General features: G+C 34.4%; 1 protein-coding gene across 1 annotated transcript in view; it reads left to right on the plus strand.

The window, feature by feature from the left end:
• Positions 1-12257, plus strand: part of LOC115875183 (neural-cadherin-like) — a gene marked incomplete at its 3' end in the record, with an annotated part of 68358 nt that extends 56101 nt beyond the window's left edge. The window contains exons 2-3 of the mRNA XM_030890587.1: positions 10607-11708; positions 11976-12257. Of these exons, the coding sequence (XP_030746447.1) occupies positions 10679-11708; positions 11976-12257 (1312 nt within the window). The remainder of the gene's footprint in view (positions 1-10606; positions 11709-11975) is intronic.
• Positions 12258-15206: the final 2949 nt, after the last annotated feature.

Consider the following 15206-nt stretch of genomic DNA (forward strand, 5'->3'; position numbering starts at 1 on the left):
CTATAAAAGATAAAACCCTTTTACTAGGACCACCTCTTCCACTATAATCTCAAACCAATTATGATGAACAGAGATAAGGGCCGCTTTGTGATAGGTGTGAAAAACCGGTGAATTGGATCTTTTTCGTTTTATGAGCGGCGAAATCTATTTATAACGTCATAAATTTAAGGTTATAGTTAACCCGCCTCGAGGCAGGACTTGAACAGGTATATTTCTTACCTGTCTTTAGAGGAAAGAAATCGGCGTCAACGGTTAGATAATTGGTTATTTATTATATGTGGGAAATAAAACAATAAATCTGAATTAAGGGTTTTCGAAAAAGAATAGATTTAATGAGGGTAATAAATAAATAATGTCTGGTGAGAATAAATCGTTAAAAATAATAGACTTGTTGGCTTTTGAAAATTAACATGTGTTCTAATACAAAAAATGTCTAATGGGTTTTATGGTTTGAAAAAAATAGGTAGATCCATTATGTTTAATAATTTATCTATGAAAAACCTATCATCAGGAAAGAAATCAATAAATCATATTTGAAGTAGCTAGTAAATTATTTTACGTTTTTTTTAGAACGTTTTATCTGTTCGATCTTAGTCCATGTTTTTAACGTTCATAACTTTATTAATTATAATTAATTATAATAATATAATGGACTTTTAATTTTACTAAACATTTATTACAAAAAACAAACAGTGCATGGTCTAGATTGTTAAGGAAGTAATATATTTTTAATTATGCTTTTTATTATACATTTTTCAATAGTTGTTTGTGTAACTATTGCAAAAAGAACATATTTGTTGCACGACGCATGAGTTTTGCAGAGAGACCAAGTCTAGAGCTGAAATCATGCTGAGTGTACAAAATAGTATATTGTGCAACTAGTGCGAAAAGTTGAGTGCGAACTCGAACTAATGAGCGCACTCGCTTCGCTTGTGCGCCAACTTCGCACGAGTTGCACATACTATTCTTATTACGTTGCTTTTTTAATATGTGTCTTTGTTATATTTCATCATGTAAACAAAAAGAGGCTTATTAAAAAGCAACAAATACTTTTGAACACCCCATAGATGAATGCCAAAGATGACATTAAAAACTTCAAATTTTAAATCGAATTTTAGAGTAGAAAATGAAGGAATTTTAACGTTGCTTCTTTATAATTGTGTTTAATAATTTGTTTACATGATGAAATATAATAAAAGAGACATATTAAAAAGCAACGTAATAAAATAAACAAGAAAATAAAAATTATAAAAATATTAATATTGACACTTCGAGAGTCTTTTTTGCTTGTCAATTTGCGTGTGCCAATGAAAATTTGGGTACGAGATGTTTACTTGTCCCTTTGAATAAGAAGACTAAGGAAGGAGCATAATGCTATCCATGTATTCATGCATGGTGGGCGGAAAAGCCACCATAAAAGCTCTCTAGGGTGGGGATCCTTGACAGTTCTGTTTGACGATTCATTTGACACATTTGAATTTGATTTGAAATGTTGTGGATTTGTCAGTCTCTACGGAGCTTATTTTATGTTATTTATTATTTATTCTACTACTGATAGTAGGTAGTAAAGGTAGTAAATCTAGATGGAAATTGTGGCAGAACTTAAATTAACAGTGACACTATCGCGATTTATCGAAAAAGACTCTAAAATAGTTGGTTGTGTAGCGTGCGGTAGATCTCGGCAAAAATCGAGTGAAATAATGGAACAACTTTTCGCTAGTAAGTGACTATATAATATAAATACGTGTAGTAAACCGATCGTTTATGAAATTCACTTAAATTAACAAATTATATATTTTTCTTGCATTTTAGCTTTTATTTATTACTTGTCAAAGATTAGATGTCAAAGAATTTAGATACGTTAATTTGACTTACCTGTTTCAGTAGCGTATCGGATGTTTGTGTTAATAAATACGTATTATAACTTATCTATTTTTATTAGAATTATATATTTTTATAACAATTTTAATAACTACCAACATTTATTCACAACGTAAAATAAAATAACAAATTATTGAGTCTACCCCACGTCTACCATACATCATAGTTTTACATTTTTTAAATAAAATTAGAACGACACTGATAAACCGGAATTTAAGTCGGCCATATTTGAGGCCCATCGCGGTGTACCTAAGATTTTTGATATGCTCCTTCCTTAGTCTTCTTATTCAAAGACTTGTCCCAATCAAATCGACATAGGCTGTATTCCGTTGCAAAACCAGGCGAACCAGACCGGTAAACTACGGTAGTAGACCTAGTAAATTACTGAAAAACATCGGTTTGATACGGAACGGTTTGGCAAAATAATTTAGAAAACGTCAACATTTGACGTTTTCTAAATTTCAATGCCTCTATTATAAAATTTATCTGTTGTGCATTTTAAATGTACCTATTCTCTGCTTTTACGTTTGCTTCTTCTTTTCAATGGAGTTTAATATTGAAAAGTACTTTATTAATAAACTGTTAAACTCGTTAGACAGCTCAAGGGAAGATTTGTAGGTCCAATATTAAAACAGATCAATAATAAATAAACAAATCTAATCAATATTTATAATTTTATAGCTTACAAAACATTCACGATTACTTGTTGTCTTGTTTTTCATGTTTTTTTAAATGTTCCTGACTTTAAGAAACAATGAATGATAAGTTTAAATGGTCCTAAAAAGTCATTCTATTTAGTTAATGAAATTTATTTTAGTAAAAATTTGTCAAATCCTGGAAGGTACATCAAGTACGAGTACTGGACACCTCGCAGCAACATTCCGGAAAAGAGTTTTAAGTAAAGAACAAGACCTCGAGACCTTCACGAGCAGAAATGACAATAAAATTCAAAAGACTACTAGAAATGAAGTTTGTCCATCAATTACCTTAGTGAATTTTTCAAACTGCGATATTAAAATTAAAAAGAACTAAAAAAATACATCAACCAAAAATTCGGTTAAATAGAAATTCGAACACGCTTTTACTTGATCGATTAGTTCGCCTAAATAGAGGGCTCTAACGGTTGAAAGGCTCTAATTTCTGATGTGTCATGAGAATAAGTTGGAGGGTGACGTTAAAATATGGGGTTATTAATTTAAGGTGGCGTTTTAATATTGTCTTTCTGACTTTAGTACCATATGGCGTTTCAGCTGGTAGTTATAGTTATAATACATCGGAGATGTATTATTTAGTTAATTGGTATACGGGTTCCACGGTTCTTTACACTGAGAGAATTTAATTTTTGGTGTAAAGAAAAAATATATTGTCAGTTGACATATAATTAATTTGTAATGGCATGTGATTTATCCACAAAGAAGTTACAGTAGTCATAGAAAGAAGTAAATTCTATGAAAGCGTAGAGCTGACATGCCAAAATTGAAATATTTTTAGCAAATTTTACACATTTGCTATATATATTGGCATTTTATATATTGGCATTTTATATTATTATATTGGCATTTGTGCGCCAGCCTGAGGAGGATGCTCTCTCTCTCTCTCTCTCTCATGACGTTTCTTGACGTCTCTTGACGTATGTGAAAGGAACATCGGAGAAGATCAGGCGAATAGCTAAACAGTATAAAAGCTGTTTTAAAGTCTAGGACTACTCTTAGAAATGTCCTAACAAAAATAAAACCGGAATCATCAAACCAAGAGGAAGAATGCATCTACCAGGTACCTTGTGAGTGCGGCGAGTCGTATATTGGAGAGACAAAACGTCCTCTACATGTACGACTTGACGAACATAAAAAACATTCGGAAAGAGGTGAAATATACGAAATAATATACATGTACTGATTTCTTTCAAAAATCAACAACTATGAAACTATGAACCCTTCCCGGACACAAACGGTACATTGTGAGACAGGAAACTGTAAAGAGAAACAAGTCCTATAACATAGGATACAACATTTTAATGAACAGTGCTTTCCATAAAATCAATAAAATGAAAAATATACGAAATAATATACATGTACTGATTTCTTTCGAAAATCGACAACTATGAAACTATGAACCCTTCCCGGATACAAACGGTACATTGTGAGACAGGAAATTGTAGAGAGAAACAAGCCCTATAACATAGGATACAACATTTTAATGAACAGTGCTTTCCATAAAATCAATAAAATGAAAAATATACGAAATAATATACATGTACTGATTTCTTTCGAAAATCGACAACTATAAAACTATGAACTCTTCCCGGACACAAACGGTACATTGTGAGACAGGAAACTGTAAAGAGAAATAAGTCCTATAACATAGGATACAACATTTTAATGAACAGTGCTTTCCATAAAATCAATAAAATGAAAAATATACGAAATAATATACATGTACTGATTTCTTTCGAAAATCGACAACTATAAAACTATGAACTCTTCCCGGACACAAACGGTACATTGTGAGACAGGAAACTGTAAAGAGAAATAAGTCCTATAACATAGGATACAACATTTTAATGAACAGTGCTTTTCATAAAATCAATGAAATGAAAAATATGCGAAATAATATACATGTACTGATTTCTTTCGAAAATCGACAACTATGAAACTATGAACCCTTCCCGGACACAAACGGTACATTGTGAGACAGGAAACTGTAGAGAGAAACAATCCCTATAACATAGGATACAACATTTTAATGAACAGTGCTTTCCATAAAATCAATAAAATGAAAAATATACGAAATAATATACATGTACTGATTTCTTTCAAAAATCGACAACTATGAAACTATGAACCCTTCCCGGACACAAACGAAAAAATATACGAAATAATATACATGTCAGCTCGGTCAAGTCGTAGAGTCAAGTCCAGATTAGCTTTAGCAGCAAAATGAAAAAAAAAATAACTTAAAATACTATATTTCACTTTACTTTTTCGACTTATTAGTAGTAAATCATTTTATTATATATTCTGCATTTCAATAAAAATGCCTTAAATGATTTTAATCACGATAAACATAATGGGGTACATTACCTTACACTAAAGTCAGATATCAAATCCATTTAGAAGGGAATATGTAAATGAAGAGGTTGCTGGCAGGCAATCAGATTAAAGTGAAAAGGGGGAGAAATTTTATTGACCCCAAACCACTATATCACGCTAAAGATACGACGTACAGTTTTAATGAAAGGGTTAAATGTGGATATTACATCAAACCAGAATATTGACAGATACAGGCACGCTCGGTCATATACATTTTTTATTGAGAAACTTAGAAGTAATAAGCAATAATAAAAAAAATTGATGTTTGGATGGTATTGACGGAAATGTACGAAAGTGTAGAGCTGCCTGTAAAATACGAGGCATGTTTTTTAAGTAAGTACCGTTTTGGAATTAAAAAAAAAACGTGCAAAGATATCGCAATAATTTTATTTTTACATGAAAGCCTGTACCTTAATCTACTTTTCTACATAATTTCCGTGAATATTGAGGCACTTGTCATAACGTGGCACCAGTTTTTCAATACCCTCCTCATAAAATTCTGCCGCCTGACTGGTTAACCACTGTATCACAACTGTTTTGACTTCGTTATCGTCTTGAAGACGCTGACCGCCCAGGTGTTTCTTCAAGTGCAGGAATAAATGGTAGTCACTGGGCGCCAGATCAGGGCTGTATGGAGGATGATCTAGAGTTTCCCATTTAAAAGATTTGATGAGATCTTTGGTCCGATTAGCCACATGTGGACGGGCATTGTCATGCAGCAAAACAATACCCTTACTCAACTTGCCACGTCTTTTGCTTTGGATTGCACGGCGCAGATTGTTCAATGTCTCATAATAAGATGCTGCATTAATTGTCTCATTACGAGGCAGAAACTCCACTAGCAATACTCTTTTTCTGTCCCAAAAACTGTGCACATGATTTTCCGGGCAGAAATTGTTTGCTTAAACTTCACTGTTTTGGGTGATGATGAATGTCGCCATTCCATGGACTGTTGTTTCGATTCTGGTGTGACGTAGGCCACCCATGTTTCGTCACCAGTAACAATTTTGTCTAAAAAATCTTCACCTTCATTGTGGTACTGCTCAAGGAAAGTCAATGCACTGCCTAAACGTTGGGTTTTGTGCAAATCCGTCAACATTTTCGGAACCCAACGTGAACACAATTTCCGGTAATTCAAGTTCTCGGTCACAATGCGATACAAAACACTACGAGAACATTGAGGAAAGTAGTCGCACAATGATGAAATTGTAAAGCGTCTGTTTTCTTTCACCTTTTCGTCCACTTTCTGCACCAAATCTTCATTAACGACCGAAGGACGCCCACTCCGTTCTTCATCATGCACATTTGTGCGGCCATCTTTAAATGCTCTCACCCATTTCCTTACCATTCCATCACTCATAATGTTTTGTCCGTAAACTTCACAGATCTCACGATGAATATCGATCGGTTTTACGCCTTTAGCACTAAGAAATCGTATGACAGCCCGTACTTCACAATCGGCGGGGCTCACGATTGTCGGAGGCATCTTAAACACTCAATAAGCAATGTATACAATGAAGAATCAGACTGTACTGGCGTCTGTGCATAGACAAGAGATGTAGGTAACCAGCGCGCATGCGCGGAACGCCGACCGTAGCGCTGCGGCGGCGGAATCGCAAAACGGTACTTACTTAAAAAACATGCCTCGTATTTGTAGCAAAATTAACACTTTTTTCTGTAAATTTGCACTGTTTCTGTATTTCTACCTCAGTGGCAACACTCTTAACAAAAATACACAGTTTCTAAAAAACATCCAAACACACCAAGCAGACATTTTTCTCTTTCTCAAATAGTAGTTTTATCTAAATAAAAAAGTTAGCCGGTATAGCCAAAGTATCTTAAATAATATTGGTTTATTGATATTGACAGTTTAGATTCAATATTAAGTTGAAGAATTGAAATGTTTGTACGGTGAGATGTGTATAGTATTCGCTGAAATCGTCTATATAACACTACATTGCCAACTTCAACGTCCATGTCTCCCAAGGTATAAGTCCCAACAGGGAAAATTAGGGCTCTGATTAGTCTTAGTTTGCTGCTAAGTGAAATGGCCGAATCTTTCCATATTTTACTAGGTTTGGTCATGGAATTGCGTGCGAAATGATTCTACATAAATTTTTTCGATAAATATAAAAAGTTAGGTAAAGAATAATATTTTTACCTCAGATTTGTTAGATATTTTTGGACAAGTACTGTATGCTTTTTCTTTGATTTTTTTTAATATGCAAAATGCATGATATATGTAGTTTTTAATGGTCATACTTTGTCAAGTCATTAAAAAACGTCTAGGATACTCCGTATAAGTAAAATGAAAATCAATAAATCAAATGGATTGTAACTAAGTAAAGTTGACAACCCTTCATTTGACCATTTAACTTTTTTTCACTGCGGCCTCGCACGGGTCAATAAATGTAAATAAAGCTGTCCCTTTTAAGTAACCCCACCTGACCGCCTGCCGTGGACGTCAATTTGCATAATACGACCCTAAAAGGGCTGGGAATATTATATTCCGTACCTACGTCCAGTATTTTTTTATTTTCTCCTTTTTAACATAATTCCATTTTATATTCTCCTGTGTCGTTTATTCGGGTGTTGGTTACTTTGGAACGGAGAACACAGTCTCATTAAGGATGTGATTATCTACATCTTTTATCTGAAAACTTTTTGTCTAAAACAGATTAAATGGAATTAGGGACCATTTTTAAAATAGGCGAAATTTTTTTTTTTCGAAATATCTAGTAAGCCATGAACTTTTTCGAAAATCTGAAAGGCGCATATTTATGACCCCATAAAACTGCAATTCGTTCCCCATTTAACCGACTCTCTATCTCCAGGAGTTTCCGAGATACCCATAGAGAACATCGTAGAAAACTCACTCTGTATGTTATATAAAATATACAACAAAAATAAATCTGAAAAAGTAAATTAAATGGTGAATTAATGAGAAGGTGAATTCGTGACGAGATAGTACCATAACGGATTAGATGCTATCTTTCATGTCAAAAATTACGCAGGGATGGAATTGGATTAAAGATTTTTTTGTACTTTGAAGCGACAGATGATTGATGGACTGGAAGCGGGCCGATTGCCGATTTTTTTTGTTCCGGAAAAAAACGGGATAAAAAATCGGAAATTTAATTAATCGATTGGATCCGAGTTGATAGGTTGATAGAAACTGGCAGCAGATCTGGAAAACTGGGTTATCGGGTTAAAACATTTTCTGGATTTTCTTTATTTTTTTTGAAAGCCAAATAAGGTAGGTACTTAATTATGAAAGAAGAAAGAAGGAAATATGATATTAATATATTTAAATTTTGAAGAGATACTCAGATAGGGTAAACCTTAGATTGTTGTTTCTGTACCAATAATTTACGTCAGTTTTTAGCTATAATAATTCAATTCAATTGGATAACACCACAATTGTTTATTATATCCAAGTTAATGCCTTGAAGTTTTTGCATTGTTTTTTTTTTAATTTCATCTTACATAATTTTTTTTTTTGGAAAATCTGTTCTTGGACGTTAGGAGACTATTTTTTTTAAGTAAGGGGGAGGGGGCAAAAACTGTGTAAGATGGAATGTATAAAGTGCATGATTTGTGGAATTAAAAAAATATATATATATACATTTAATATTATATACTTACATGTGTCATCTAACTTCTATTTTCAGGGTGAAGTCCAATATCCTCTTGTTTAGCAAAGATATGAAAAAATGTTTAATATTATATTGTTAAAACTGCAGATAAAAACGCAAATTCTGTGCACACTCTATAAATACCAGAAGATACAAGTTTGGAGAATTTCACAATTTCAATCTATAATTATGGTTTTATTTGTTTTGACCCACAAGGCAGGTATAATAAATATTTCACCTATTAAATTATCGGTATCCATGTCCATCACCCTTGATATAAAAGCAAAGAAAATAGCCAAAACAATTAGCGCTGCTCTCCGACGCTTTGCTCCAATATAAACACCTACATATAAATTAATATAATAATATTCTTTGCTTCGCTACTGTCGCTGCTCTTATCGTTTATCGCCTCTCCAACATAAACGCACCCTAACATGCTTATTCTTTTTTTCCAAAACATAGCCCATTTAAAACTTCTCACATTTAACGGTTTCACTAATTTTTTTCTCTGCAACATCCTGGCAGGGGTCAATAAATGTAAATAAATCTGTCCCTTTTAAATTTTTCTACCTGGCCGCCTGCCGGGAACTCAATTTACATAATACGGTCCCGAAAGGGCTCGGAAAAGGATATTCTATACCACGCCCATTAACTTTTTATTTTGGCCCGTTGACAGATTTCTGTTTTCATCTTTCTGTGTCGCTCGTTCTGGCGGCGAAGACTGAGACAAAACGATTAGATGGTATCTGGCGTTATAAATTGCGAAAGGTGACGATACGACGCCAGGCAATTGATTACAGGATTCGTTTTTTTCTGTATCGAAGCGACGAATGATTGATAGATTAGAAACGGAGATTGGTCGGGTTTTTTATTCCGGAATGTATGGCAGATAAAATCGGGAATTTAATCAATCGATTAGATCAGGTGATGATGGAGAATAGAGAAAAGCTATATAGAACTTCTAGAGAGTATCTGCGTTATCATGAAAATTTTCTTTATATGTTAAAATTTACATTGCAATAATTAGGAACTGTGTAGTATCACTAGCTGGATACATACCTGTTGAAGCTCTTTACCAACTTTTGACGGGAGATGCGTTAATATCTCACCGACGCACGACGCAACACTTTACGAGTTTTGCTTGCCGTATCGGTGAGAACCAGCCCCTGGATAGCCCACCTGATGAAGGGTAGGCTCAGAAACCGGTTGTGGGCGTGGAGCTTGGTTCCCCCCTCTACGACAAGCAAAGCAATTTTCTTTTTACTTTCTATTATTTTTTTCTCTACTTTCGATTTTTCGAAATTAATTCATCGTCTTGAACTTTAGACATATCGACAAGTACTTTTGCAGCAGGATTATCTATACCGATAGACTTTAATATAGTTGCTCCATCGTTTGTTACTTCTACAGAACCGGCATTACGACCGCTGGATACCAAAATTTTATCTGTACCTAATTAGTATGACTATAAAATAAAATCTGGCAAAAGTAGTAAACAAACCTACCTTTAGGTACCAAAGTGCTGTTAACTAAATCCACAATTGCAATGGCTCCTACAAAACTGCTCAACCAAGCAATTTCCGCCTTTTCTTCTTCGGCATTTTCTCTTAAAATTCGCACTGCATTAAGTGAAACCTAAGAAAAAAAAGATACTATACAAAGGCCTACCCCACAAACTTGAAGGTTGATGTTTTCAAATATTTTATCAACTAATGAAGAAGCATACCCAGAAGTAATTTCTTTCTATTTCATATCTTTTGTTGGCAAGTGGAAAACTAAGTAATCTATTAATTAAGAAATTTAAACTAGCCATCTTATGTTCAACACTATGACACAACTCACATTTGTAAACAACTATGCAAAATAATTAGTAGATATACAATTTAGGTTGGATGGAAACTTTGATACTACAACTAAAACATACGGTAATAATAAACCAAATTTTATACTTTGATATTAACTTCGCAAATTTTATATTACATATTCTTCTTTCTATTTCAGATCACCTTAACACACCGCCAATGCCTTACGACACCACCAGCTGAAACCGCGATTATCCACCCCACCACCACGATGGACCTCAGGCACATCTCCATTCTGCTGGTCCTAGCCACCCTCGGGGCCGCTAGCCCTGAAACGGTCTCGGTTATACCCCACGACGCTCATCCCGGCTACAGCGTCAAGAAATTCAACGAACACTTCTCCTTAGTCAATTCCAGCTTCAGTCAGTTCTTCACCATGCTCCAGGACGGCTCCATAATGACAGTCAGCGACGTCAGTCCTTTGGTAGATCGCCCGGTCGATCTGTTCGTCATGGAAAACGATGGTAACACCACCAAACAGCATCTTTTACAATTGTACGTGCTGGACAGGCGAAATATGCTGAGTTTTAAGCATGATGACGAAGACATCGTTGGTAGGGTTGCTGAAAATCAACCTACAGGGACTAGAGTTGCGGGTCTGTCACTACTCCAAGCTTCTGCCTGTGTAAACATTCCGGTCATGTACAGTATAATAGCTGGAAACACTGGTCAGGCTTTCGAACTGAGAAACAGTGTGACTGGTGATACTTCGCCTAACGTGACAGTTGACGATTCCGGAGGGGTTTACGTAGTTACCGCTCAAGTTTTAGACAGGGAAGAAGTAAGTAGGTACGTGCTTACCATCCAGGCCAGTGATTGCAGTGGAATCAACAAAGCCGTTACAAACATTGTAATAGAAGTTGAAGACGAGAACGATAACAGTCCAGTGTTCTCGCAGAAAGTGTACACGTTTGTCGTGGGAGATAATTCTTTGGAAGGTGATAACGTCACGATGGCGTGGAAGAGGTTCTCTTCGATAGGGAAAGTGGAAGCAACTGATGCCGATGGTGATAAAGTAGCGTACAAATTGGTTACACCTACTAGTTTTCTGGTGATTGTGCCGCAAACTGGTGATTTGCTCCTGGCACTTGAACCGATAGAGGAAGTTGAATTGGAGCTTGTCGTTGAGGCGCATGATTTGCGTATTCCTAGTAGAACTTCACCGAGACCTGCTCAAGTTATCTTTCATTTTAAGCCGCCAGAGGAGTCGACTGCTTTTGATCTACAATCTCTCCAAGAAGGTAAATTAATACATATTTTTACGAGTTACTAATACTACTGGTAAAAAACCACTCACAAGCTGGTTTTTCTTTGAATTCAATGAAGTGGTGTTTACAAAAAATAACTTTTTACTTTGAAAATTTTATTTCCAATGTACTTGAAAATTTTATTTCCAAATGATTAATACGTATCATTCTAAATATGTTTTTGCTATTGAGAAACCAGTAATAGTTTTTTAGATTATAGAGTGGTATTTTTCTCTGATGGATGTTCTTCTATGTTTGTAGATGGTGAGATTCTGCACAGAGAAAAACGTAGAGTGACGCGTGCTGTTCGACCAACAAAACGCATTGAATTCACCGAAACCGATGGAGAAATAGAGGGAAGAGTAGTTTTCCAATTGGAGAAGGAAACGGACAAGGAAACCTTCAAAATTCGCGATGAAAACAGTTGGGTGATCGTCGAACCCAATGGTTCTGTGAAAGTGAGGAAGAAGTGGGACTATGAAGAACTTGGACCTGAGAAGACCATCGATTTTTGGGTGACTATTACCAACGCCGAGAAAGGAGGTAAGTGTTTTTAATATTTTATATAGTGTTGTTTTATTTTTAAGTGCGTGCACACAATTATTTTTTGGGTGAAATATCATACTGGAGATAATAAATATATGCTGATTATTAGTACCAATTCTGTGATGATTCTTTTACGACATAATTATATAAATAATCAACAATATTTTATATAATCTATAGATAAGAAAGTTACTAGAACAAGTGTTCTAATTATAAACACACACCCAATTTATTACTTGGGCTCATTTTGGAATGTCAGTAATAGATTAAAATTGGAAAATACAGTATATTTTCAGATGGTTACTAGTCAGTCTAGTCATATTTCTTAAGAATTTTGGCATTTATTATAATGGTAAGCTAGTAGAAGATGAATATAAAGACAAATTTCGGTGTGTAGTAGAATATTTTAGGGATGATCACAAGTTTTACTCTTTTTATGATACTCAAAATCAAGATCTATATATTTAATAAAAACTTATTATTCATTTTTAAAACTTTATTTCAGAACCTTTATTAAAATGCAATGTTTGCGTGTAATAATCTGAAGTGGGGTTTTTATTTATTTCTTCAAATAAAAAATACTTAAAGTAATGCTGCTGCATACTTTACTGAAATATAATAATATACAGGGTGTTTCAAAAACATGTGCCATCTCTCGTGGGGATATTCCTCGTAGATTTGTTTCGTAGCTACAAGGGGTTAAAGTTCTTTTTTTTTTCGATTTATTATAATTTTCTTTTAGAAATTTATTTTGTGCTGAAATTTTGAGGGTAAAAGTTACTGAAGTGCTACATATTTTAATACTTACTAAAAAAGTGTCGATAGATTCATCAGGAACGTACATATGGGTTATCACTGAAATATTTTTCTAAAAAAAACATGCGGCGCTACTGACTTTTTCTCTTTTCCGCAAAATTGTCTAGGTCATTTAATGCGGATTAAAAGTTCTATCTTGATTCTTGATATTTTATCGATTTCGATCTCCTTGTTTATTGTTTAGATAAAGGCACTTTTATTAATCACAATTAATAAAGTTTAAATAAAAGTTTATAGGAAATTTTTTTCGTATTTTTAATGAGGAATCAATGAGTACTTATTCAACACTATGACCGGTTAATGATATCAACATTTTTTAAAGGTTACTATTAGACTTGGATTAAGGCAAATTAATAAAACTAGCTTTTTCCCGCGACTACGTTCGCGTTACACCTCGAATCGTTCATGCATTGATTTAAATGATTGTTTACTTCTGTATAGATAATAGGTGAGCTACTATGTTTTTAAGAGTTTTAGAGCTAATCGTATTTCATATTATGAAAGTTAGCAATTATTGTCGATTTTCTGGGTATTATACAGAGCGAATCTTGAATAAGAGCAAATATTTTTAGGGGTGTTTTTTTTTGGAAAAACATTCCAGTGATAACCAATATGCACCTCCCTGGTGAATCTGTCGACACTTTTTTAGTACTAAAATATGTAACACTTATAGTAACTTTTACTGTCAAAATTTTATTTGAATCGCTAAAAGCACTTGGCAGAAATAAATCTTAGTTTTACGTGAGGAATCTCCCAACGAGAGATGGTAGATGTTTTCTAAAACACCCTGTATACCCCACACTCATACAGGAGGCGAAAAAAATAATGAAGTCTATTGATGCATTTAATTTTTTTTGTGCCAATTTCATAAATCTTATATCACGAAAAGTTTTATAGCGTAAAAAATTGGATTTAAAATGTTATTGATGTATACTTCTCAATTATAAGCTTCGTTTGTTATGCCGAAACTCGGGAGATGAAAATTTCCGAGAAGTAAATAAGAGGCAGTTATCGGTGAAATTTTTACCAATAATATTTGATCTTGGCGGTTCTCTTTCCAATAGTTTTCCGATTCCGCTCTTAAATCTAATAAAGAAGTTCGCTATTGGTCTTTGGATTTATATCTGCGCAGTTTTCCGGCAATTTTAAACTTGCGATTGGATTTTCGGATGCTGCCGCTGGAGCTTTAATTATTTTTTGATTGGGAAAGTTCGAGGAGATTGTTGTGATTTGGTCGGGGCCGTCGTTAGCCTCGACGACATCTTCGTAATTTTCTTTTGTCGCTTTTTGATTACTTTTTTGTTCGCGGGTTCTAATCACCTGTCAGTAACATTTTTACTGCTCTGTACCAGATACAATGTAACAGCGTTTTTTTATTGTTATAATGGATCTGATCTGCCTGAAGTTTTTTAGCGATTCTTATGAAACTTTTCACAGACATTGAGATTCTGTGGTAATACATTATGATGATTTCAAGCATCTGTTTGTTTAAATTCATTTTATGTTTAAATTCTTGTTTAAATATACCGGGTGTTTTTCAATAGAGGCTCATATCTATAATTTTTATTTTTTTATATAAAAAAACGAGATTTGGTTAGTTAGTATATTCCAAGTGGTAACCAACTCAAGGCGGAACTCAAGAACTTGGAAGATTCCATCCGCAACCTGGAATGGAAATCTTGCAATGGTCTAAGACACTCGAAGAAGTTTCTGAGGGCTTATGATCAAGAAAAATCACAGATCTTCCTGGGTCTGAGTAAGAACAATCTTCGGATTGTCACGGGGTTTTTAACAGGACACTGTCCCCTCAATGAACACCTCAGTAGATTGAAAGGGGGAGATGGTGAAACACCAGTACACCTCATCACTGAGTGCGCCGAGACGACAACCATTCGTGCCATGAATTTTGGTACGACTGATATTGGAGATGGAGAACTACCCTCTATAAAACCGTCCCAGATACTGGCTTTTGTCAAAGCCCTGGGACTGTATGATGAGTTATGATTCAAGAAAGGGGGACACAATGGATCTGTAAGGTCGAAGTGATTAACCCCCCTCCCACTCATTCTAAATTCTAAAAAAATTCTAGTTAGCATATGACATAAATGATGATTAACTGACGTATTGAAT

The sequence above is a fragment of the Sitophilus oryzae genome, unplaced genomic scaffold (genome assembly GCF_002938485.1).
Source record: "Sitophilus oryzae breed Bouriz unplaced genomic scaffold, Soryzae_2.0 scaffold_1350_pilon_pilon, whole genome shotgun sequence".
NCBI classification, from domain to species: domain Eukaryota; kingdom Metazoa; phylum Arthropoda; class Insecta; order Coleoptera; family Curculionidae; genus Sitophilus; species Sitophilus oryzae.